At 40.4% G+C, this 26,447-nt stretch overlaps 1 protein-coding gene across 1 annotated transcript; it reads left to right on the plus strand.

Moving 5' to 3' along the window:
• The first annotated feature begins 3,358 nt into the window (after positions 1 to 3,358).
• Positions 3,359 to 26,360, plus strand: LOC139347385 (histone-binding protein RBBP7). Its single transcript, XM_070986991.1, has 12 exons — positions 3,359 to 3,500; positions 4,070 to 4,214; positions 7,090 to 7,235; positions 8,506 to 8,679; positions 8,790 to 8,905; positions 11,463 to 11,623; positions 12,733 to 12,859; positions 12,948 to 13,025; positions 15,293 to 15,369; positions 17,277 to 17,334; positions 22,568 to 22,678; positions 25,267 to 26,360. Exons 1-12 carry the CDS (start codon positions 3,485 to 3,487, stop codon positions 25,336 to 25,338), a joined length of 1,281 nt encoding a protein of 426 aa, XP_070843092.1. The 5' UTR covers positions 3,359 to 3,484; the 3' UTR covers positions 25,339 to 26,360.
• The last annotated feature ends 87 nt before the right edge of the window (positions 26,361 to 26,447 follow it).

Genomic DNA, 26,447 nt, shown 5'->3' on the forward strand with positions numbered 1-26,447 from the left:
CAAGAATTCAGGACAATCCAGCAACAGGTAGGAGAGAACTCTCCCCTTTTATCCTGTGCCTTAATCAGTGTCATGTGCGTCAGGTGTGCACCTGAGGAGGCAGAGCTGGCCAAGTGCAGAGACACACCCGGCTAGACAGACAGGAGAAAACAGACAGACAACACACAACACTGGGGAACACATCTATAGTGCTGTATTGCATACATACACTATCTGTTACCAATAAGTACATATATCACACACATAAATATATCATATTATATATACAATGCTTTATGTACTACAGTCTATTATTAGAACTGTCACCATCAAGTGCTTGCTCATGAGGGAATTGTTGGGTCTCTGTTGATAAAAGAGTTTGGTTTGTATCAGCTCTATATGGAAAGTGTCCTGAGACAATTTCTGTTGTGATTTGATGCTATATAAATAAAATTCAATTAAACTGAATCTTATCCATACATCGTAATTTCTAATCTGATTATTTTTATATTTATCAATCTGAATCTGCAAAGGAAGTTGTCAAATCTTTTTGTGGTAAAAAGTAAAATATTTGCCTCTGAAATGTAGTGGAGTAGAAGTAGAAAGTAGGAGAAAATGAAAATATTCAAGTAAAGTACAAGTACCTCAAAACTGTACTTAAATACTGTACTAGAGTAAATGTAGTAGTTAATTTCCGCCACTGTTGTAAATGTATTCTGCTTTCTGGGAGTTGTCCCCTTCACTCTTGCCCAAGGCTACTTCGGCATGTGGACTGCCGAGGCCAGGGATTGAACCACCATCCTTCTGATGGGTGGACTGCTGCTCTTCCACTGCCTACACACAGTACATTTGGCATGATACAAAGAAAAGATTTAAGAATTTTATGTTTAATTTAATTTGATTTAATCTTAGTGATAGATGAAAATGTTAGATGTTTGGATTCCAGATGTTAAGCTATGCATTTAAATACAGTATTTCTTGCACTCAAAATGCAGACCAGAGACAATTAGATTCAAATTTATTATCATCGTCAGAGTGTAACACAGAGACAAGGAAATGCAGTTTAGCATCTAACCAGAAGTGCAAATAGTCATAATATCCAAAATATAAATACATGGTAGACAGCTGGTAGACAGAGACAAGAGTTAGAAAGAAGAATAATTTATTAACTAATGATAAACAAAAGGCACATTCATAAGGAGTGGAAAAGAACAACAAAAAGCTCACTCTAAATGAGTGGAGAAAAACATGAACCGCCAGGTCCATGTCATGTCTTCTCATTCATATCCTCCACTCTCCATTTAACCATGGTTGGGTTCATGACCTTGAAGTTCTAGTGTTCCTGTTTTGGATGACAAGTGCAACTTTCTACCATGTCATCTAAAGAGTGTTTAGCAATCCACATTCCATGGTGAATAATATTGTCCACACGATCGCACAGAAAATAATCACATCAATCACAACACGATTATCTGCTTTCCATCACTGGTACTAGCTTTTAATGTCTACCTGGATCTGCAGCATTCACCAGGGTTGTGGATAGCATTGATGGCTGAATTAAAAATGAAGCCCCCAAGTTCATATGCTCAATATTACTTCAACAGGAAATTGTTTTATTCTGTCCAGATGTGACCACCAGTTTCAGTTTATGGACTTTTTTATTGGATACCAAGGCTCAGTCCATGATGCCAGAGTTCATAAAAATAGGCCTTTGTATGCTCAAAGCTATACCCAGTAGAAGGCTATTGTATTTTAGCGATGATGGACATCCCTGTATGTCACAGCCCATCCCATTGATAACACTTTATGGCAGCCAGTGAGAAGTGCAGTTGCAGCAAGGTTCAGCAGGCACCATGCAAAGACCTGTTCTGTGACAGAAAAGGCATTTAACATCATGAAGACCAGGTGGCTGTCAATATTTTTCAATGCTCTGGAAGTGCACTATTTTGCAATGAAGGTCATTGTTTGTTGTGCCATCTTGTCCCAACTTCTGCCTTGGAAATGGAGCCTGTGAAAGAGACACTGGGGGCAGATGTCAGAGATGGTCAGCTTCAGCCAGACTTGCAGTGTGGGGAACATTTTTATTCTGCAGCTCTTTCAGCACCAAACCACAATTATTCAGGAGACACATTTAAGTCAAAATTCAATCACACATTCCCACGTTTTTGGTTGAAGTTTCATTCCATGTAAATAGTTTCAATTTCTATTGCTCAATAGTGTTTATAGTTATTAACATTAAAGCCTTTGGTTGGTAACTTCTTCATAGCAAATTAGTCAAATTGCAGATTGTGTAATTTTACTTTTTTTTTTAGAACATGCATTAAAATAAGATACTACTGCACAAGAATTAGACATCAAGGTAACTCACTCCCATCCGGCTGAGGTAAAACTTTTGGCAGTAAACAGGTGCTCCCTCCCTGTCCTCTAGTGAATATTCTTTGACACGCTGTTGTCAGTCACTGAAAAGATTAAAAAAAAAAAAAAAAGACAATCAATGTTTCTTTTGTGCACCAATGTAATCTCACTACTTACAAATTAAATAGTAATTACTGTTCAGAAGAGGGGTCACTAGCATTAGTGAACTGGGTCAGTAGTCGTGGTTTGCGCTGTAATGGAGTAATGTATACACATTAAATTCACAGGTAAGTGCATGGCTAATAAAGTTGTAAAACAAACTTAAGCATATCATCAAAAGTTCAATAGAAAATTTGTTGCATTTGTATGACAGGTTGTAATCTTTCTCCTCTTGCATCAATGGTGGGTATCCGTCATGCCCGCCATTGCATGACGGTGTATATTACTTGATCAGTGACTGTTGGTTGTACTTTTCATAATGCATTGTGGGATACTTTGTGGCCACTATTTAGGATACAATAATTCTCACTACACATTTGGACAGCACTAGAAAATAGTGAGTTGTTTCAGACACAAACCTAGATTGTCGCAATTCTCTTTTTCAACAGTCTACCTTCGGCGTCATGGTAGTCTGAGCGCGGTGCTGGCAGTCGTTCGCGTGCACGGACTGGCGCATGCGTAGTAGGTATAAGTAGTGAATGCGCTTCGAAAAGGAAGCAGTAGCAATGCAAGTGTACTATATAATGAGCAGTGAGTAGTTCGGACACAGTCAGTAACCATCACCAGACAGTGCACTACTTTTCAGTATGCATCATGGGATACTTTCAGTTCACTACAGAGGGTGTAGTAATTGTCACATATTCGGAGAGCAATACAAAATGGCGAGTGAATTATTTCAGACACAGCCATAGGGTCTCGCAACTCCTTTTCAACAGTTCTGCCTTCTCACGTAATGCGTAGTCTGCATGATGTGATGCCTCGTTATACACGTACACGCATGCGCTGTAGGTATCGAGTAATTCGGCGCTGAAAAGGAAGGAGTAGTAGTGCTACAAACTAGGCACTAATAGCTAGTAGAAACAGTATAAAGTAAAACAGCGTCTATCTTGTGACTTTGCTTTCGAGCATTGTGACAGATCACGATTGGAACATGGCTGATAAAGAGGGTAAGTTTACAGATGATAAGTTACCGTACGCGGTGGGCCGTTTTCACTGTGTTGCTGAGTATGCGCGCCACTGCCGTTTAGCTCTGCTATGGGTGCTAGCATGATATGCTAAATCCTATATGGAGTCTTATTGGTTTTAACCATTCTGCTTGCTATTCTCAGTTGTAACGTTACATTGTTATTAGAATGGCATGCCAAACCTCTATTCTTTAAGTTCAGTATACACCCAAGGCCCAAAACATGACTTATTTCAACTTAAGAAATTGTTTGCTTGTTCCACCGTCACAACCCCCTTCACCAAAATACACCGTAGTGGGTGGTTAGTTAGCGAGCAGTACACCAGTTCTGAACCCATGGCTGACAATACCCTTATATGGATAATGGGTAAGACAATAATACTGAATATGTGACCAGCTACGATTTCTTTGTCAGTGTTTTGACACAGATTGTTGTTAACGTTACATGAAGTTGAACCTCTAGTTGCTCCAGTGCAGCGGACTAAGGAAAATGCGTTAGCTCTCATTGTTTACTGTTATACCTGCAACTTACACTGTTTTGTTCTGCCTAAGTATATGACGATGCAGTGGAAGAAAGGGTCATCAATGAGGAGTACAAGATTTGGAAGAAAAACACTCCTTTCCTTTATGACCTGGTAATGACTCATGCACTGGAGTGGCCCAGTCTTACTGTCCAGTGGCTTCCAGATGTCAGCAGGTATTTCCATCATTTCCATCTTATTGGTCATAAAACATGGTTTTAACTCCGAGCAACAATGTCAACAAGATACATCCTCCTCACACTCACCTTCTCTATGGGATCCAGAGGGCAGTCCAGGACAGAGTCAGCTCTCCTGACCAGTTTAGTTTGTTTAGTCTTTTTCTGTCCATCTCAGAGCTACCACGACCTCAGCTGACCACTGCGTAGAAAACTTACGATGCCACCACAGTGTCATTAATATTCTTAACAGGCTCTAAAGGGCTGCTGTCTTCTTAGCAGTTGGAAGTGACTTTGGCCCTTTCTGTACAGGGCATATGTGTTGTTTGTCCAGTCCAGTTTGTGGTTGAGGTGAACACCCAGGTATTTGTACCCATTCACAGTCTCAATGTCCAAACCCTGGATGTTCACTGGTGTAGTCTGGGGCACATCACTGCAGAAGTCGATCACCATCTCCTGTTGCTTTGCTGGTGTTTGGTGTAGGTGGTTCAGTCCACACCAGTTGACAAAGTTGGTGATGACCTCCCTGTATTCCAGTTCGTCCCCCTGTGATACAAGTCCAACGATGGCTGTATCATTGGAGAACTTCTGGATGTGACAGCTGTCAGTGTTGTGTCTGAAGTAGAGATCGACCGATATGGATTTTTCAGGGCCGATACCGATTATTAAGAATCAAGTGAAACCGATAGCCAATATTTAGAACCGCTATCCGTTTGCAGCAAAAATTAAAATTTTGGTGTCAAAATTTAGAGTAACACACCTGGGATTAGAATGAATACAGCATACTGTTTGTTTGTTCTGTGTACACTGAAAAAAAAGACCTTAAGTTTTTGTAAAATAACATAAATACAAACTCTTGGTGGCAGAAACCTTGGCTCACTAAGTTTTGATAGCTTTGATAGCTTTAGTAGTTACTTTCCAGATTAAATTTTTACATAAAACAGCATAATGAGTAAATAAACATTAAACTTTCAGGGGTTCCCAGAGTTTTTCACTTATAGTTCCTTATTTATTATATTTATTTATATATATTTAGAGAAATAAAATATTCTGAATCTCAGAACAGTAGACTAGATGTAAACCCTTGTGCTTAGAACTGTATGTCAATTCAATTCAATTCAATTCAGTTTTATTTGTATAGCGCCAAATCACAACAGAAGTTGTCTCAGGACACTTTCCATATAGAGCTGGTACAGACCAAGCTCTTTTATCTACAAAGAAACCAACAATTCCCCCATGAGCAAGCACTTGGCGACAGTGGCGAGGAAAAACTTCCTTTTAACAGGCAGAAACCTCGAGCAGAACCAGACTCTGGGTGGGCGGCCATCTGCCTCGACCGGTTGGGTGAGAGAGGAAGAGCAAGAGAGGGAGAGTGAGACAGACAGACAGACAGACAGAAAAGCAGTCAGAGAGAGAGACAGAGACAGAGAGACAGACACGCAGTCACAGAAACAGTGACAGTGGATGTAATAATAGCAGTAGCAGTTGCAGTGGATGTCAGGCAGGGCCAAGGCAGGAGATGCAGCTGAAATCCACAATCCAGATTCAGCCACTGTCCATGGGAACCTGCAAGACGACAAAGCACAGAGACTCCGGGGAAGGAGCTAAGTTAGTAACACGCCGTGGTAGGACATGAGAGCGTGCGGATGGAGAGGGACAGAAGGACAGAGGAGCTCAGTGTATCTTTGGATGTCCCCCGACAGTCTAATCCTATAGCAGCATAACTAGGGGCTGGTCCAGGACCAGCCTGAGCCAGCCCTAACTATAAGCTTTATCAAAAAGGAAAGTTTTAAGCCTACTCTTAAATGTAGAGACAGAGTCTGCCTCCCGGACAAAGACTGGAAGATGGTTCCACAGGTCGTATTACATAAATAAGAATAAGGCACTTAGCAACTGTAACTGTGAGTTGTAGACGCGACGGTAAATCTATTGATTGAAAATAAAACACACTGAGAATAATCTCAACGTGTGCTCTCTGCCTGACTCATATCCCTGCATCATAGTGTAGTGAGAGCACGAGCGCTGAGGGAGAGGCGAATGTAAACAAACAAAGACACGTTAGCGTGCAGTACTGTTCAACTTATAGGCTAGAATCACCTCTGGTGTTGTTTATTGATAAACCAGGAGCTGCCCCACGGGCTGAGACACGTTAGGAGATTTATTATTCCCACAAAGTAACGGTAACCGAAAGGGCCTACATTATTATTGTGCGTCTGGCCACAGCTATAAAGCGGTTGCGGCAGGTATAACTAGTAAGTTGCTAGTAGTAACAGTTTTTGCACACTTTCAACATAAAGAGGATTACAATTTAAAAAAAAAAAAAAAAAAAGTGGACCAGAAAATTGGCGCTTTGAGAATCATTAGCCAAGCCTATGAGTAAACTATGAGTTTGTGTGTTGCAATCACTCAGCAAAGATAGATAGATAGATAGATAGATAGATAGATAGATAGATAGATAGATAGATAGATAGATAGATAGATAGATAGATAGATATCAACATTAGAGACAACTATGGCTGTAAATATAAAAAAAAAACTCCAAAAGGACATCCCTGTGTGTGTCTGTATCAGAAGTATGACTGAAATTAGTGATTGACAAAAATACACTTGGCAATTCATTAAAGCCAAAAATGTGTTTGTTTTTGTTGCTTGGAATTCTTTCCAGTATAAAAGTATACTGTGATACTGTTCCGCTTTTACTATCAGCGTGTTGGACAGTTTTGGACTATTTTATGAAAACTAATCAATTTGCTTTCCATACCAAAAGGCCTGTGCTAATGTTATACTGAAAGGCATCTTCTTCATCATCATCAGGCATCATCATCTTATATCTTTGTGTACTGGGTATAGATTAAAATAATGTCCATGTCTGCAGGCCAGAGGGGAAGGACTACACCATTCACAGGCTGGTTTTGGGGACGCATACATCAGATGAGCAGAACCACCTTGTGATTGCCAGCGTCCAGGTACCAAATGATGATGCCCAGTTTGACGCCTCACACTACGACAGCGAGAAAGGAGGTAAATACACTTGGAGTCATCCTGCACAAGTGCTGCTGCAGTTGAATACGTTTCACATACATTGGGATATTACTTTGTCACCATTATAAGGAAGTCATTGTAAAGTCAGAAGAGTAGTCATCGTCCCTGTTTTTATCAGTTTGTGGTCTTTTCATGTTATGGCACATCACCAACAACTCTCAATACCTGTCACTGCTTTCTGTATGCAGAAGTGCAGATCTGTCAACATTGCATACATGTGTCATTGTCACATGCTAAGAGAACATGAGATGCAATAAATAGTCATCAAAACATTTCATAGACACCAATGGTCAAACAGTCAACAGAGAACCTAAGACTGGTTTTACACCGGCTGGAACCTAAATACAGGCTGAAATTTGCAGTAGCAAATTGTGAGGGATATTGTGAGGCACTGTTCAGTGCTTCAATACAATGTTCTAGGTTTTTTTCAGAAAGTGGTTTGCACATGGATTCGTTCAGATATTTTATTTGGTTATGTAATTAAGTAATGACTCAAGATTCAGTCTTTATGTTTAAACTCCTCTTTTGTCTTCCAGCAGGTATGTTGATGGATGCCCAGTCGTATGTAGGTTTGCTGAAGGCTCACTGCTCCTTTGGTGTGTTGTATGTTAGTATGGCCACTGAACAACTTTAAGGTACCGTCCAAGTCAAAACCTCAATACACACAATGCCAATCTAGCATACATACAACTAAAAGAAATACTGACACTGATATGTCAACCACTAAAATGAATCTTTCAGACACGAAAATGTGAAATGGTACCCACACAGTTCCAGTGTCTCAACTTTCATGAAGTCAGGGTTTTCAGAAATTTGTCTGGGACAAACAAATCTTGGCAAAATGTTGTGGTGTGCATTGGCCCTAAGTTAATGCTGTGCTTGTTCAGCAGGTGTTTGATACATTTTTCATCCTGTCTCCCTCCCAGCCAATTTTGTTGTATTTTTGACTAACATTTTTGTTGAGTAAAATATAAGCAAGTACCGACACAGAGGAGAGAAAATCATCAAGGAAACCCACCTTTGATGTCCTTAGTCTGCAGTCAAGGCTTCATTAGTGGATACAGTTATAAGATGATATGCCATTTTTGGCACAGTAACAATAATTTCTTATATTGCATGTTAGCCACATATATATTGTGTATCTCTAGTAAAATAGCTGACATCACGAGGTATAATATGCACCTGTAAATAGTTTGGTGCCCATTTCCAAAAGTGGATGTTTTACAGTCTGATTGTACTCTCTTGTCAGAATTTGGTGGTTTTGGTTCAGTAAGTGGGAAAATAGAGATTGAGATCAAGATCAACCACGAAGGAGAGGTGAACCGAGCCCGCTACATGCCCCAGAATCACTGCATCATTGCCACCAAGACTCCCACGTCTGATGTGCTGGTCTTCGACTACAATAAGCACCCGTCTAAACCAGGTTGGGTCACTACTACTACTTATATGTTAATGACAACATGATTCAGAATGCTCCCATGCCAATGAATCACACATATGTAGTTGAATGCATTGTGTATTTGTGTGTTTCAGATCCCAGTGGCGAGTGTAGTCCTGACTTGAGGCTGAAAGGCCACCAGAAAGAAGGTTATGGCCTTTCCTGGAATCCCAACCTCAGTGGCAATTTACTCAGTGCTTCAGATGACCATGTAAGTGACCCGGGGGGGGGGGGAACATAAGTTTGTTTCTTTGCTGCGTTGCATGGGAATTGTAGCACTCTGTCAACCAACACCACTGTCTATGCTACTGGACCAGTTCTAGGCTCAAAGGAGTGGGGAAGCATTATAAAAAAAAATAGACCAAAGACCACAGACTTTAGATGTAAGAGCCGGCAATTTACTGAATACGAACAAGATAAACACATACAAATTAACAATAAGATAAAATAAACAAATTATCCTGAGGTAACAAAGGTAAGTGTAATAGAGGTATGACACACTTTCCCCCTTTTCCCTCTCTAGGTTAGAAATAGTGTTTTAGGTTAGACAGTGTATTATGTTACTTTTGACTAGTTTTGACCAGACTATTAACTGTCTCATTTTTAGATAAATAAGTTGGACTTATTTTTGTTTCACTATTTATCTTGAGTTAACTTTTTTTCTTTTTCTTCTTTCTCAGGTAAAAGTACAAATGAACCTTTTCCCAAAATCACATCAATTACAATGACAAACACAATCACCATGGATCACGAACAATGAAACAAAAGATGATGTCAAGTGTGACAATTCAGTTCAAGTTCAGTTCTTGTTTAGGTGGTTTGAATCCAGTTCAAAGAAAAGTCTGGATCCAGTTGAATCCAGTTCAGAGAAAGTTTTCTCTTAGTTCATAAAAGATAAATCCACACACTCCTACCGCTCTGGCAGCGAGTTATCACAGTCCAACCGTACTCAGCAGGTCCCCTCACTGGCACGATGAATTTGAGTAATTTGAATAACGTAGTCACTGGGTCTGGCTCGCCATTTCCTGCCTGCGTGTGTGTTGCACACATCACAGGATCCTCGCTCTGACTGAACTTTTAACAGAAGCAAAAAAAGCCTGACCAAAACCTCTGTTGGTTGTTTTACATATGCTGTTCATCAGACTCCAGTTTTTAAACACTTTTCAGATCAATATTGTTTGCTTGCTTTCTCCACACTTCCACGTCTGCTTTTTCCCGTGTCCGCTCCCTTCTGCTCAAGTGCAGCTGCACATTTCTTAAAGGCAAGAGGCAGCAAGTCTCTTAACAGAGGAAGGAACGGCATAATTTTTAACAGCCATACTTTTCACCGTTGCCTCTAAAAGAGCTTTCTGGCCATTTTTAATGGACATCTAATTGATTAAATGTACATATTTCAAACAAGTGAACTTTTAAATTTAATTTTTATCAGGAGGTTTCAACTCTTGGTGAATCAAATGCAACCCTTCAACTGATTCAACATTCTCATGTATTCAGTTAACTATTTATTTATTTCACATTTTAAGGCGGGTTACAGAATGCCTTGGGATCCCTTAGTGGGAGCTGCTGGAAGTGGCTGGGGAGAGGGCTGTCAGGGCTTCCTGTCTGAGGCTGCTGCCCCCATGACCCAGATAAGCGGAAGACAACCAGTACAAGTGTCTAAGGATAGTGACAGAGAGAGAGAAAGTAAAGTGTTTGATAACATCTTCACACATTTGTGGAACGTCACAATAACCAGGAAGAGTAGCAGCTTTAATAAGATGGGTGGACAGGACTTGTCTGTCACTAACACCTGAACATTTCCTGCTGCAGTTGAGATGAGAATCATCTGGCAAGTGAGCAGAGAAGTTGAAATACATTACTTAGAGTGATGGAAAAATGGTTGAAATGTTCTCTTTTTGACAGGCCCTGTGGTAGAATTGCTTTTTTTTTTGTTTTATGCTGTTTGATTTGTAAGTGAAATTCAGTTGTGCGACAGACAACAATGGAATTAGTAGCACTAATTTAGTTTTCTCTCTTATATGTAATAACGTTTAAACAATATGTATCATTAAACTGATAGAAGATTCTCACCTGCAGTAGCAGGTTGAGAAAATGGAGTAAAAAATATGGCATTGGCACCAGACCAGTTCCACCCGACTGACTATCTCTCCAAAGTCATTTGTGTCCAGCTCACTCTGCTCCGTACCATCAAACCGGGCCACTGCTCTATTCCCTCTGTAGTCAAAAGACAGATGACAGTGAGAGTCTGCCGGAGAATAAAAAGTAGGATTCTTCAAGAAAATAAAAAAATCACCCTTCCCTGTCACTTGAAAAAATAGAAACCAATTCAAGTAAGACAACAAGGACACAAAGATTTATAAAATACTCTCACTACTAGGAAATTACTGAGAAATGTAATCAAACTAATATCGTACTTCCGAACACTGAAAACTGTCTATATAGTTGACATGGATATATGCAGAACAAGGCAGCAAAACTCACTTCAGATATTCTAGAATCACATATTGTTTCCTGTACTGTGAAACATGCTGTCTGACAGTGATCATCTAAAAACATGTCCTGCTTTATTAATTGCCATCTTGTAAGCTAGCTGTAGCATTTGTTCTGTTGAGTTTAGTGCCACCTGAGGAGCTGGAATTGAGTTCAGCTCACCCATAAAGCACAGAGTTTTGTCTTACAATGATAGTGCATCCGCAGCTTATAACTTGTCGTCGTAGCAAGGAGATTAAAAAACTATTGGTTGTCCTCCCCCTTCTATTTCTCCCCAGACGATCTGTCTATGGGACATCGGGGCCAGCCCAAAGGAAGGGAAGGTTGTGGATGCCAAGACAATTTTCACTGGCCACACAGCAGTGGTGGAAGATGTTTCCTGGCATTTGCTCCATGAATCCCTGTTTGGCTCGGTGGCGGATGACCAGAAACTCATGATGTAAGTGACTCAGAGCTGTACCTAAATCTTTTTAGCACATAGCACTGGTGCTACAGAGGTTGAAAACTTTAGTTTTTTCTCTTAAAAACAATCACAAGTATTGGAGTTCATCACTAACACAGGCATCTTACCGCTACATACAGCACACCATCAAAACCTTGACAGGTTTTTTTCCAGACCATCACTTTATTTATTTGCCCATAATGGTAAATTACAGGGACATAACAGCTTGTTATACAAAACATCCACATATTACGCTTCAAATGAGCAGTACACGTTTTTATCATCATAAAATGTGGTTTATATTAAATTTAGATTGATAATACATTATAAATCTGTAGTGTTTTTGTTCCTCTGCTGTTGATTATAGTATCTTAACTTGCTCATAGATATATACAGTACATGATGCATCAAGCCTGTGAGATGCATTTCTGCTGCCACCATCTTGGAGCAGGTTCTGAACAATCAAACAGTAGAATATGCCAGACCCGAATGAAAGAAATGTTAAACCAAGCAACAGGCAATCAAATTTCACAGGTGCAAAGTTATTTGTCAATATTTTGAAGTTATAAACATGTTGATTTTGATACATCATAGTGAGTTCTTTATTTTAAGCTAACATGACTGTACTGATAGTAAGTTATGCTAATTTGTGTAAGATAAACATTTTTATTGAAGTTATATAGTATATCAGTAAGATGCTAAAATATTCATCATCAATATTTCTTTTCCCATTTCTATGATTATGCGCAGCTTCCCTGTATCAATATGACAGCCATTCTGTAGGAACTGTGAGAATGTGGTTTGGATATATGGACTCTGCGTCCAGGGACACGGTTTATAAGGGGACCATAGGCTCCAACTATGAAGTAGAATAGTGATATGGCATTGATTCACCTCGCACACAAACAAGCAGTTCTGTCTCACTGATACAGATAGGTGGTCAGTTGTCTCATTTTGTGAATGGGTGACAACATATTCCAGTTAAAACTGCTCCATTAATTTTCTTTCTTTCTTTCTTTCTTTCTTTCTTTCTTTCTTTCTTTCTTTCTTTCTTTCTTTCCTAATCAAATAAATATCTTTGCCGTGCCTGACTCCCCCTCCACCAGATGGGACACTCGGTCTAACAATACATCAAAAGCCAGCCACGCAGTAGACGCGCACACTGCTGAGGTCAACTGTCTGAGTTTCAACCCCTACAGCGAGTTCATTCTTGCTACAGGTTCTGCTGATAAGGTAGAGAAGAGACAAAAATACAATCTAAACTCTATAACAAATACAATGGAATAAAAACTTTATACAATTTTTATTTTGTTTCTCTCAGACTGTTGCATTATGGGATCTGAGGAACCTCAAACTGAAGCTCCACTCCTTTGAGTCCCACAAAGATGAAATTTTCCAGGTAAGTGATGTAATTTTTTTTAACACATCTTCACACGAATGTACTGTATAGACATCTTTCTTCTAACTGCAGACTGACAAACAATCAGTTTGGTTCCCAGCACACCACAATTGCATATTTTTTTGCATAGAAAGGATGAGATGAAGAGGGTACGTAACCTGTGTGTATCTATAGCATTTGAACTACACTTACATTATTTTGTGACTTGTCAAAGTTCTTAGTTCATGCCATTGCTGCTCGTCCTCTGTACAGCTCGGGGACCCCCGGGATTTAGAGCTGGGCGTAATATGCTGACTGGAACAGGAGAGCAACACAGTGGTTGTAAAACAAAGTAAAACAAAATACTTGTTCTGTTCTGTTCTAGTTTAATAACATTGTGTTATTTTAAGGTCCTGGACCTGTTTTTATCATACTGGTTAAATTGTTCTCAACTTCTGATACAGACAGATATGAATTCATATATCCTTATTATTAATATTATTCATATAATATTGTCCTACTGATGAAGAGTAAGAACTCATAAACTAGTTTCTGGGGAGTAGCTACCTCATGCTCTTTCAGTTACCTTAAAGTTTAGGTTTTACTATTGGCTCTGACATGTCTGAAGCTAGCCAAATCCACACGGACCATAGTTAGCTAAAAGGTAACAAACACAGTGCAAATCGTAGAGTTGTTATCTTTATTCTACTCTGACTATGGCGCTTATCTGACTGAAAAAAATGCATGTCATCTGTCTTTCAATCTAGCCAAACACTGTCAAGAAAACAAGTTTACAGGTGTCAAGCAAGTTATAAGCTGAATTACTCACCCTCATAATTGTGGAAGTAACTTAATATGTATAACTTGAAGCCATTCTCCTGTTTGCTGGTGGGTGAGAGTGAAAGTGTATCATTGACATTTACAGTGCATCCAGAAAGCATTCACACTCCTTCACTTTCCACACATTTTCTTATGTTACAGCCTTTATCCAAAAGAGATTAAATTCCTTTTTTGTCTCATCAATCTACACACAATACCCCGTAATGACAAAGTGACAAAGGTTTTTTTAGATTTTTTTTCAAATGTATTAAAAATAAAAAACTGAAATATCGCACGCACATAAGTATTCACACCTTTTGCTATGACACTCAAAATTGAGCTCAGGTGCATCCTGTTTCTAGTGATCATCCTTGAGATGTTTCTGCAACTTGATTGGAGTCCACCTGTAGTAAATCCAATTAATTAGACATGATTTGGAAAGGCACACACCTGTTTATATAAGGTCCTACTGTAGACAGTGCACGTCAGAGCAGAAATCAAGCCATGAAGTCAGAGGAATTGTCTGTAGACCTCAGACCAAGACAGGATTGTATCAAGGCAAAGATCTGGTGAAGAGTACAAAAAAATTTCTGCAGCATTGAATGTCCTGAAGAGCACAGTGGTTTCCATCATTGGTAAATGGAAGACGTTAAGAACCATCAGGACTCCTAGAGCTGGCTGTCCGGCCAAACTGAGCAATTTGGGGAGAAGGGCCTTGGTCAGCTAGGTGACCAAGAACCCAGTGGTCACTCTGACAGAGCTCCATTGTTCCTCTGTGGAGATGGGAGAACCTACCAGAGGGACAACCATCTGTGCAGCACTCCACCAATTCTGCCTTTATGGTAGAGTGGCCAGATGGAAGCCTCTACTCAGTGAAAGGCACATGACAGCCTGCTTAAAGGACACCTAAAAGACTCTCAGACCATGAGAAACAAGATTCTCTGGTCTGGTGAAACCAAGATTGAACTCTGGCTGAATGCTAAGCATCACGTCTGGAGGAAACCAGGCACGTCTCATCACCTGGCTAATACCATCCCTACAGTGAAGCATAGTGGTGGCAGCATCATGCTGTGGGGATGTTTTTCAGTGGCAGGAACTGGGAGACTAGTCAGGATCGAGGGAAAAATAAATGGAGCAAAGTACAGGGAGATCCTTGATGAAAACCTGCTCAAGAGTGCTCAGGACCTCAGACTGGGGCAAAGGTTTACCTTCCAACAGGACAACGACCCTAAGCACACAGCCAAGACAACAAAGGAGTGGCTTCGGGACTAATCTGTGAATGTCCTTGAGCGGCCCAGCCAGAGCCCAGACTTGAACCCGACTGAACTCTCTGGAAAGACCTGAAAATAGCAAGTGCGACCAAGCCAAAAGGAGATTTTTTTGTATATTCTTTTTTAACAAAAAATTCCATGCTGCTATACTACTCTTGCTACATTGACCTGCCAGTGACCAACTTTCCAATTCCTTAGGTACAATGGTCTCCTCACAATGAGACAATCCTGGCGTCGAGCGGCACTGACCGACGTCTCAACGTCTGGGATCTCAGGTAAAAAAACTCCACCATAGCCTTTACCATTCATACCTATACTGTTTGTCTATATCCATAGTGAAGGGCATTATGAAAGTTTTGCTCAGGAGTTTTGAGCAAAATATGTTGAAGTGATAATTGTATAGCAAGAAGAATACCATGATACAGACATAAAAACTAATGAGAAAATGAAACTGTCAAATATGAATGTTTCAGCAAGGAACAACTCCTAGCTCTCATGTCTGCTAAAAGCTCTGTCAGTTGTTTAATCTCACTTGTTGGCTAATAAGGGCCAGTGGTTAAACATTCACACCATATATTTTAAAATACAAGATTAGAGCATGGAAAAAGCAGCTACAGGAACTCCTCTTTTCTAAAGTGAGAAGGTTGGTGATATTGACAGACAAAATACAATGTATATGGCTGTAATATGTATCACAATGTTGGGGATTACATTGTTGCTTTCAGATGATAGTTTAATAACTAAAGAGAACTACAATTGAGATATAATGCAGTCATAAAAGATAACATGAAAACATCATAAATAACTAATATCACTATATCCTGCTATTTGACCTGTATTTGTGTGGTATAAGTAGTAACAATTATGTTCCGATATGCCAGTAGGATAGCCATTTCAAAGGATTAATTAACTGATAAACTGATTTTTTGCCACTTCAGAGCAGTGGAGAAAGATCACCTTTTAAGTTGAGTGTTAAGTGGTGTCTGTGCCCACTGGATGAATGTAAGTTCAATATTCACTCTTTCTTAGCTCTGTCCTCAGTCTCTACCAACTCCTGAGGGAAACATCTGGCTCTTCAGCTGCTTAATGCTCCTCTATGTTCACCTGCTAGTGTTAACTGTGTCTGTCGGCTGTTGCTGAGCAGATAGTGTCCAGAGGGTTTATTAGAGGTATTTGCCTGCCGCTGCAGGAAACTACACTATGAGAGTGAACCCAAATGGTGAAATTGTGGGCCAGCAGTAAAAGCAATGAGCTGAAGCTTAGAATAAAGCTACTTAAAGCTGAGGGGAGCTGTAGATTCAGCTGATAATTCTTTGTAGGTTTATCAGTACCAGAGAGACCGGTTCAAAGTGCTTTACAACAAAGAAATCACATGCATCAAGTGTTAAACATAAAAATGCATAGAAAATAAGGTGGAAAATAAAACCTACTTGCTAATAGTAAAATGAAGATAAAAATAAGGACAAAAAGAATAGAGAGAATGCATAACACAAGATGGAAAATAATACCACTGAGTAGTAAAGTAAAGTTAAAAATAGAGTACATAGAATGAATTCAATCAAGTCAAATACAACAGTTTAAAAGAAGTGCAGCAGTACATACATGTGAGGCAAAGCACAAGGGTTTCAGGCCTGTATGATGTCGTAGCTAGTTTAAGGCTAAAGTGAAGAGAAAAATTTTTAAGCTTTCTTTCAAAAAATATTTCACAGGCTGGCTTCTCTTATATCCATACGTAGTGTGTTCCAGAGGTTTGGAGCAAAATTGAGAAAGGCTGCATCGCCTTTTTTTTGTCAGCTGTTGCTGGAAACCTCCAGTTGACCAGCAGCAGATGATCGCAGCGTTCTTGAAGGCAAATGGTGAACAAAGGAATTAGCAATATATTATGGTCCTAGCCCATTAAGGGCTTTATACATACAATGGCTTGTGTAAGAATTCACCCTCCTTGGACTTTTTCACATTTTGCAGTGTTGTAACCTGGAATTGAGATAAATTTTTTTGGTCTCTTTACCATTTGTGATAAGCATGTGTAGAGCTTTGAAGGTACAAACCTACCGCAACCAGTCTACCAGCTTTGGACATCTAGAGATGGTAATTTTTGCCCATTCTAGCTCAGGCTCAGTCAGATTTGATGGATACTGTCTGTGAAATAGACTCAGTTTTTTGTTGGGTTTTGTTTTTCTAGCAAAATTGGTGAGGAGCAGTCAGCAGAGGATGCTGAAGATGGTCCTCCAGAGCTGTTGGTAAGTGATATCCTAAAATTAAGATTTTTATTCAATCACCTTTAGATCTTTCAGTCATCATGAGATCCATAGTCACAGGCCTGGAATTATGTCATCTTTAAGGCAAGACTTCTTTGGCCTTTGATAAATAAAAACTTGGGGCATCGTGGCCAAGACAAGTGGTGCAATAGCAGTAAGTGATAATTCCATATTATGCAGACAAAACGGTATCCAATCAACATTTAGGAGTCAGTGTCTTGAAAAACACTACCAAGTGTATTTTAACTGTAACCTGAATGACCTGTTTGACCTTTACACAAGGCTGTCTGATAGATTTTTTTTATGTGAACAATTCATTATTCCATCCATCCATCCATTTTCTGTACCGCCTATCCCTTTTTTACACATTAAATATGAAACACACTGATGAGAAGAATACAGAGAATAATTGTTAATGTCATTTATAAAAGGGAAGGTAAAAAAGGGCAACAAGAATGCAGATGCAAGAATTAGTCTGATCAGCCATAGTCAGTAATTAATACAACAGACCCTTAGACTGTAAAACATTAAGCAAACCAATAACTAACTGCAGTCAATGAAAGTCTGACAGTCTTATCATACTTAAGCTCAGTGATTCTCAACTGGACCCGTTTTCAGTGGGTCATGGGCCTTTGCCTGGGCAAAAAAAATGAAGGAAATTTGCAGGGGATTTTTTATTAAGTGGAGTGCCTTCTATTTGTGTCTTGTCATTAAGGGGTGATAGTGGGTCTCGAAGCCAGACCAGTTGAGAACCACTGCTTTAGCTAGTGTTTGTGTGGTAGTGACAAAATGTAAAAAAAATATACAGACAGTATTTGAATGAAATGGAAGCCTGTTGCTCTCTCTTACATCAAACTCCCTTTAAGAAATACAACATATTAACACACCTTATGTGTCCACAGAAACACATTACTCGAGAACCACGATAAACTTTGTTTCTGTACAAACTTTACAGATATTGGATTTTGTCACTTCAGCTCCCTCCCAGCCTCCGTTGGTTAGTTGCGCTATTTTAGTTGGGAGACAACCGTGGGCATGAGAGGTTACCGTTTCAAAATTGAGATTTTTCACAAAAAATATGGGCTGGTTGGTGTATTAGTGGTGTACATGCCAAATTAAACACAGACTTATAACACTGTAACTTCACCATGTAGCATCAGGGAAAACATAGGGTGCATCCCCTGAACATGTCGATATTAAGTTTACGCCGCCCTTTCGGATTTTAACGCAGGATGCAAACCTCTAAACATCACTGTAAATTGAAGATTACTGAATGCAAGGTAAGTCAGATCTCACAGCAACTTATAAGCTCTACAGATGGAGCGGCCTCGAAATTCCCCTAATTTCATGCTGGGGCCCTGGCGGGTCCGTGACCGGTCCCTGCTCTGCAGTAGGCGGGTTCGTGACTGTAATGAGATCCCCCGCGATGACGTCATCGGCGCGGGGCCAACTCGTAACGCCCCTAAGCTCCATTTGCGGAAACTGCCTGCACTCGCTCGATCAGTCCACCAGGAGGAGCAGTCATTATTACCGTGTCAGCTTTGCTGAGTCGTTCATTAGATCTGCACATAGCCTCCACTGCTGTAAGAAAAACTGCTTGTCTAGTAGAGCACCCTGTGCAGTTTTTTAAATATAATTATGCTTAATCATCCACATTATTGTCGTGCTCGTTCACAAACTTCTTGGATCTGCTCATCTGCCCATCCTGCCTTTTCCTCCACATCTCTCTCCACCTTTGGAGAGGCTCCCAGCGCATCTCCGCGTGCCGAGTGATTTGTGCCCAGAAAATTAATCGTGAATAACAGAAGTTGTGCATCGCGTTCTTCTAGCATTCTGAACTGCTAAACAGTTAAATGTTTAATACTCTGCCTGATTCGCGGAGCCACTTTCAGTTGGTGGGTTTCCTGTTTGTAGCGCATTTTAGATTTGCGGGTCGCTATTTGATGCGGCGACCAGCAATACGCAGTTTCTGTATGTGTGTGTACTGTATATTACTGGACAGAAATCATTTACAGTGCGCTGAAGAGGGAGGGACGGGAGGATGAAATGCCAATTTCAGCCTGTGATCTGTTAATGTCTGACTGAACAGCCTCATGGAAGCGATATTTTACAGTTCTACATATTTTAATCTAACGAAATTCGTTAAAACAAGTCACTTGGTGCTTTCAAGGTCATGTCATTGAGCTGAAAGGTTCCAGATTTCGTTCGCCTTCACAGGTGGCTGCGGAGCGCAGCAGACGGCTCGCACTGCGCACTGCGATGTTCAACATCATAGGCTTAATATACTGTAGTTAATTATCACTGATCTTTTTCATCACTCTGTCTGTGTGACTGTCTGTGTCCTCCTCTCTGTGTCTCTTTTTTCAGACTGTTCACGCAATGAATATAAACATTAACTATTAAAAAAAAAGTTATAGTCGCGGGTAAACATGGTACGCAGAAGCGCACCAAGAATGCATTTTTTACGTCAGGCGTTGTGCATGCGTGTTTGATATTAATATTGTGCCGCTGCATCTCAAATAAATGTTTTTTTGGGAAACGGAAATGTTCAACATGACTTCATCATGTTAGACCAGGCAGACAGGTTCTTACTACAACATCAACTCTCCCTCCGCAGCCAGCGAGCCTCATCCCCCGCACGGACACCTACATTCAATCATGAATAATCCTAATGGCCAATCAGACCCATGAAAAAAAACAATGTTGTGGGGCATAAAGGGCCAATGGGCCGATGTAGATGGGCCAATCTACTTGTTTTTATTGGCCAATCAGTTAACACACACACATGAAAACGGCCAATAAACAGTGAAATCAGTATCATGAGTATTTCTCAGATGATGATTTCTGTATCTATCTAATCCGTGGCATGCAATATTGCACCCCGATTTTGGATAAAGTATAAATCCAATTGTTTCATTGTTTCAGCTGTCGTGGCCAAATCTCTTGTTAACTTATTAAGCTCTTCCGCACAGTGTGACATCTATTTTAATTATTAGAGAGCTGCTCTAATGGCCACTGATAGACAGTCCATCCTATTCTATAAACTGTTGGTGGTTTGTGAACTTCACTGCATTTGTGCATTTGAAGCGATTAACTCCCGGCACATTTCAGAGCTGAGTAAACCTGTAGTTTCACTGACACATCGCGCATCATCACCACGGGCGTCATGATGTTCTCCTGTCTGTCACTCTGTCAGGCATGTGTAGTGTCGAGCCGGCCGCGTTGTTGGCTGAAGAGTCATTATTTGCATTACAGTGTATCCTTTGTTCTAACTCAATGGATGGTCGCCAGCCAAACAGGCTCCCAGCCCCCACTGTCCCACAGACTCGCTATGGCCAGTAAAATAGGTGGAGGGCTGAGGGGAGCGCGTACCTCCAGTAATTAAAAATCAATTTGTGCAACAGATATTAATATTGTGTCGCTGGCTACTTTATAGACTTCACTAAATGTTTCCATTACACTTAATTACATTTATGGATAAGCCAACTTTCCCACCTCCCTCATGCATCAAAATGTATATTATCAGTCCGACCAGGAAATCTTGCGATCGCAAAAATTAGCGTATATTCAACCAATACTAATATGACTGTCTACTGGCCGCTTCCTGGTCTATTTTTGCCGAGAGCCGTGCGCCTGTTGCGGAAAACATAGGCGAGCCCTGGAATCTCCAGATGACGCGCTCTGCTCCTGCAGCTCTGTCTCTGTTCCAGCGCATGTAAAGTAAAATTAGGTCATCATTTTTGTTGATAATTATCAAAAGCAAACTCTATGTAAACAGATGGAGCCTGTTTATTCTTGGAGTCACAGGCTGTTTTGTAAAGCTACATCACTTTTATGACTCAGGAATGATTTTGTAACTTTTTTTTCGAAGAAGATAACATGCAGCAAAGGGCTGAAAGACGGAATCGAACCCGTAGCCGCTGCAGAGAGCTTCATACATAGGGCGAATGCTCTACCAACACGCTAAATCTCCACCACATAATTTCGTAACTTTGAGCTGATACTTCATATTCTCAACTTAAAACTTGTTTTTTTTTAAGATGGGAACTGAATCTTTTCGACTGTTTCTGTAATGTGAAGTATGGTTATTGTCATATAGGAAGTGATTATATACAACTTTTTTACATGAGTTTGTTTTTTTTGATCGCAACAATCACAAAAACATTCATACAGTATATTGTAAGAGAAAAACTTTGGAATTTTCTGTTTGCAAATCGAAAATATGCATTAAAACAGGCTGATGGAAACACACATTTAAGACTTTTTTAAGACTTTGTGCGAGAAATATTTTTCTAAGTTGATCTAAATAATCAACGTAAAATAGTTGAATAACTGTGACTGCCTAAGTACAAATAAGCCTACTAAAGCAGATGAATGTAGTGGAGTAAAAATCTTTGCCCTTGAGATGTGTTCCTGTGAGGGACACGCCATCTCCTGGTGACACCCTGCAATTGAATGAAGAGGCGTGTTTATAGTGGATTCTGGGCACACCCCCAAGAGGGGGGGGGGGGGGCTGGTAGCTGGCTGGCAGCCGGCTGGGAGCCGGCTGGGAGCTGGATGGCCTCTGGCCTGGAGGGGAATTTCGAGGCCGCTCCATCTGTATGTATGTTTGTAGTTGGCAAATACTATGCAGGAATCTCCTGGTAAACTTTATAACACACCTATATTTCTACTTAGACTGGACAGGGTGTAGCTGCATGTGCTTATCACGTAACCTTAATTGTTTGAGAAATCTCAGTGTTGAGTGTGATGACAGAGACGCTGGGAAATGTGAGTTGGTTTATGCTGTATTGTATGTGGTTTGAAATAACTTTCTTGAAAGGGCACAACATATGGTATTATTCCAGCCCTGTAGCTATGTCAGTAGCCATAAAATCTTCCTCCACTCTAACACAAAAAGCACTGCATGTAATGTCAATTGAGCACCTTTCAGTACTCTAAAGTGTTGATTAGGTTTCTCTGGCTGCACTTGTCCTATTGACAATGCTGTTTTCACTTCATAACTTAAGTTGATAATTCATCCCATCAACTGGTTGGTCAATGGCAAAACTGCATAAAAACAGAATAGGGTGAGACAGCATCTCAAATGTTGCTTGACATTTTCAATCCATTGACCTTTTACATTTCTATGGTTTGAACATGTTGATGGTTCCAAAGTCCTGCTTGCCTGTTATCTCTTGCTGCCTATCTCTAATTTCCACCTTTTTTCCACCAGTTCATCCATGGTGGCCACACAGCCAAGATCTCTGACTTCTCCTGGAATCCCAATGAACCCTGGGTCATCTGCTCAGTCTCCGAGGACAACATCATGCAAGTCTGGCAGATGGTGAGTGGAGCTACCGCCCATTGCCCACACACAGTTTTTCTTTTTGGGATTGTCAGAATATGACAGTTCCAGTCTCTCCCCATGTAGTCTCACATAGCCAGACCCATGTCCACGCTTTGTTTTAGAGCTGTGCCAGTGCTTCAGAAGTATCTGGCTTAATCCTTTATCATTCTTTATGGTATACCAGAGATACACCTGCATCTACACCTAAAAAGTAGATTTCCTCATTCTCCGATGAATGTACCCATGTGTTAGTCTGTGGCCAAAGGAGGCAAACAAGGAGAAGCAGTCCCAGATGATGTTTGCACATGGTCTCTTTATTTTACATTGCATCATGTAGACTAGATCTGCCTAACACCTTCCTCCATCACACACAGACAGACTCCTTGTGTAAGCATGTGTGCTCAAATATTTGGCTGATGCATCACTATTTATAGTCCAACACAGATACCCACACAGAAATATACAATAAATATTTACATAAACCAATTACAAACATACACACCATCTTAATAAATATTTACAAAGTCACATATAAACCTAATAAATACCAATAAAAGTCTTAGATAAATGAATACATTTGAACAATGCAACCAAACTCCCCTCCCCTCCACCCATTTCCCACTTGTTACTCACAAAACTAATAAGGCAAGGCCCTGTGCAATCCTTTCCTCAAACACACTGGGAGAAGGAGAACAGGCAGAAGTAAGTTTGTGCACGGCACAGATACATTTCAATTAGCCATTACAATCAGCTTAGCTTGAGTCTCACATTATACTCCTCAATTAGCAAATAATTTGCCCCTATTGAGTCATAAATCAATGCGCAATTTTTTGCTCATTCACAAGCAAACAACAAAGTGGAATAGCCCAGCACCCTCACTTTGAACTAGGGCTGGGCCGAACGATAGCGATATGTCTCGCGATAGACACGTCATCAATATCAATATAAAATGCGTTCGATAAAGCATTCAATAATTTTTTTTTTTCTTTGTCGGAAGAAACCTGAAGTTGCGAAGCGAAGTTGGTTGCATGAACAAACGCACTCGCTCTCAGGTAACCGAGCAACGTAGGGAGTAATCGCTAATCAGTGAGAGACATGCTAACACGCCAATCATGTAACATTATCAAGTTCGGTTGCGCCATGTCGTTGTCTCGTGTTTGTTGCTCCGCGAGGAGTGAGATGAGAAATAGAAAGTGAGCGCTGCAGCGAAATTGTCGATAAAACAGGGAAAGTCAGCCCGCCAGTGTGGAGTTTTTGGGATTTTATAAGTCGGACTGTAGTCAGACCAATGTGGTCTGTAACTTATGCAAGACTGTCGTCCCCACCAAGACCGGTAATACCACAAACTTATTTAACCACCTTAGCCGCGCTCACTCTTTGGAGCGCAGCCGTATTCGCCAACGTCCGCCAACCGCAGCACCACCGCACAAGCAGCTGACCACCATGCAGAGGTATCTGCTTCAGTGCCTGATGACAAATCATCTAAAAGGCACTCACTGATTAGCGATTACTCTCTACATTGCTCGGTTACCTGAGAGCGAGTGCGTTTGTTCATGTAACCAACCTCGCTTCGCAACTTCAGGTTTCTTCTGACAAAGAAGAAAAAATTATTAAATGTTTTATTGAACGCATTTTTTATTGATATTGATGACGTGTCTATCGCGAGACATATCGCTATCGGTTTATCGCCCAGCCCTATATGGAAATAAAATATTTTGTAACATTGGCTAAAGAGTCATTGTACACAGAGCTTAATAAAGCTGCCTAATTCACAAACTTGAAACCAAAGTAAGTTGCCAGAAGTGGCAAGCGTGTGATCCTGGCAGCAGTGCTGCCTGTGTGGTGGCAAAAATAAACACAGATTTGGCCTGTTACCCCTGAGGTAGCCACATGTGGTATTTCCATTTTAATTCATAACATTGTGTATTCATTAACATTTCTCATATAAATACTGATGTTCAAATAATTGTTAGTCACTAAAACAGGCTGGCCAAACATTGAGGTTCATTTACTTTATGCTTACAACAGCTCACATGGTCCATTCGGTATAATGTCCATTTCCACAACACTTATTCCATCAGTACCACAAGAGTCCTGCTGTACTCATCACAAGTGCTCTGGGGTTCTATTTATGTAACATGAATAATGTTTTCATACCCTGATTTAGGTTGTTTCCTCTTTGCTATACTCCTATATTAAATATTAAACTACTGTCAGCAAAACTTGGAAATGGACATTGTACTGAATTTATCAAGACAGGTAAACACGGAGGAATGTTGAGCTTGCATTAAGAGGAGAATGTAAAACTCTAAACAAAGGTCAGTCTCTCATGTAAGCTGATAAAGGCCTGGTTCTCTCTTCCACTGAGGTAACTGAGAATCCAATGCATTTTGTTAAGCATTAATATTTTCATGGCATTGTTATGCTCCTTGCCAACCCAGTTTCTAACAGAGTGAAATAGGAGCTGTTTGTATGCTGAGGAAGAATCTTGTCTACAAGTCAGTGATTACGCAGGCCAGCAAAAACATCAGTCTGTACATTAATGCTTGCTCATTTTCTCCTCTTGCTCCTTGTTGTCTTCTCAGGCGGAGAATATCTACAATGATGAGGAGCCAGACAACACCCCTGCATCAGAGCTGGAGGCTCAGGGATCATAACCCAGTTGTGCATGAGTCTCTCTGCAGACATGACCCCTTCTCCACTCCCTGAGCTCCAGACCCAGCCCAGCCTGTCGTTTCTGTCTGTCTTATCTCGAGTACCAAATGAAAAGTCAGCTCTCCGCATTAAAGAACAATTTTGAGAGCTGGAGACAGTATGGACTCCACCCTTGCTATCAGACAGTTGGATTCAGTCTTACCTTGCTTCCACTTCACCGTACCCCAGGTACCCAAAAGCACTTAATCACTTGTAAAAGGATAAGAGCTGAAATTTTCTACCTGCTCAGGTGGTACTATTTCCAGTGATGGGGGAATGGGATTTTATGGTGAAGGGGCTTTGAGGACTCTTAAGAGCAGAAAACTTTTATGTGCAGAGTCATTGGAAGTTGTTTCCATCACTTTCACGTGGCTCACGCAAAGAAAACAGAAGATGTTTTTTTACATTTTGACTTATGAGTAGTCAGAAAACCACTAGACGAACGGCTTCCCTCAAGATGTGAGTATGTAAGGAAACCAGGACAATAGAAGATTATCTGAGCACTGAAATGCTTTCGGTGAACCTGCTCTACAACCATTCAGGCTGTGATAGGTTAAAAACCAACAATGGGCTTGTCCAGGAAACATTCTTTCATACCTCATTTTCCCAGTCATGGCTGTTTTTGTCATAAAATAGCAAAGTGCTTCTTCAGGGGAAAAAAACAAAACATTCCCTACTGTTTGCTTCCAGTTGATAAAGGTTCAGAAACTCTTAAGTATTTGGCTTGAGCGAAAGGTGGAGGATTACAATAGTGCATTTGAGGGAAACGCACATCTTTTCCTCTCCTCTGTGTTCTTGCATAATGTGAAATTGCCATGTTTTTGTTCCATGCACCACATATTGCAATAAAATTTTTAGACCTTTTCAAATCTAAGTTTCAGATATCAATTTTATATTTTTTCTAACGATCTCAAACGTTTCCTCAGATTGAGAACTCGCTGAATGATATATATACAAATGACACAAGACTCAATACTTAGGTTGAGGAAAGAAATCCATAGTTATTGCAAATTCTACAAAATGTTTATTGAAAAGCAAGACAGGACTATAAGAACATTGTACAATCAAAGAG

The sequence above is a fragment of the Chaetodon trifascialis genome, chromosome 1 (assembly GCF_039877785.1).
Source record: "Chaetodon trifascialis isolate fChaTrf1 chromosome 1, fChaTrf1.hap1, whole genome shotgun sequence".
Taxonomy (NCBI): domain Eukaryota; kingdom Metazoa; phylum Chordata; class Actinopteri; order Chaetodontiformes; family Chaetodontidae; genus Chaetodon; species Chaetodon trifascialis.

Bases quoted from the DNA above. Each gene is read 5' to 3' on its own strand.
- LOC139347385 (XM_070986991.1), top strand. The intron at 7,236-8,505 runs GTAAATACACTT...CTCTCTTGTCAG, and splicing joins CTACGACAGCGAGAAAGGAG to AATTTGGTGGTTTTGGTTCA. The intron at 17,335-22,567 runs GTAAGTGATATC...TTTTTCCACCAG, and splicing joins ATGGTCCTCCAGAGCTGTTG to TTCATCCATGGTGGCCACAC.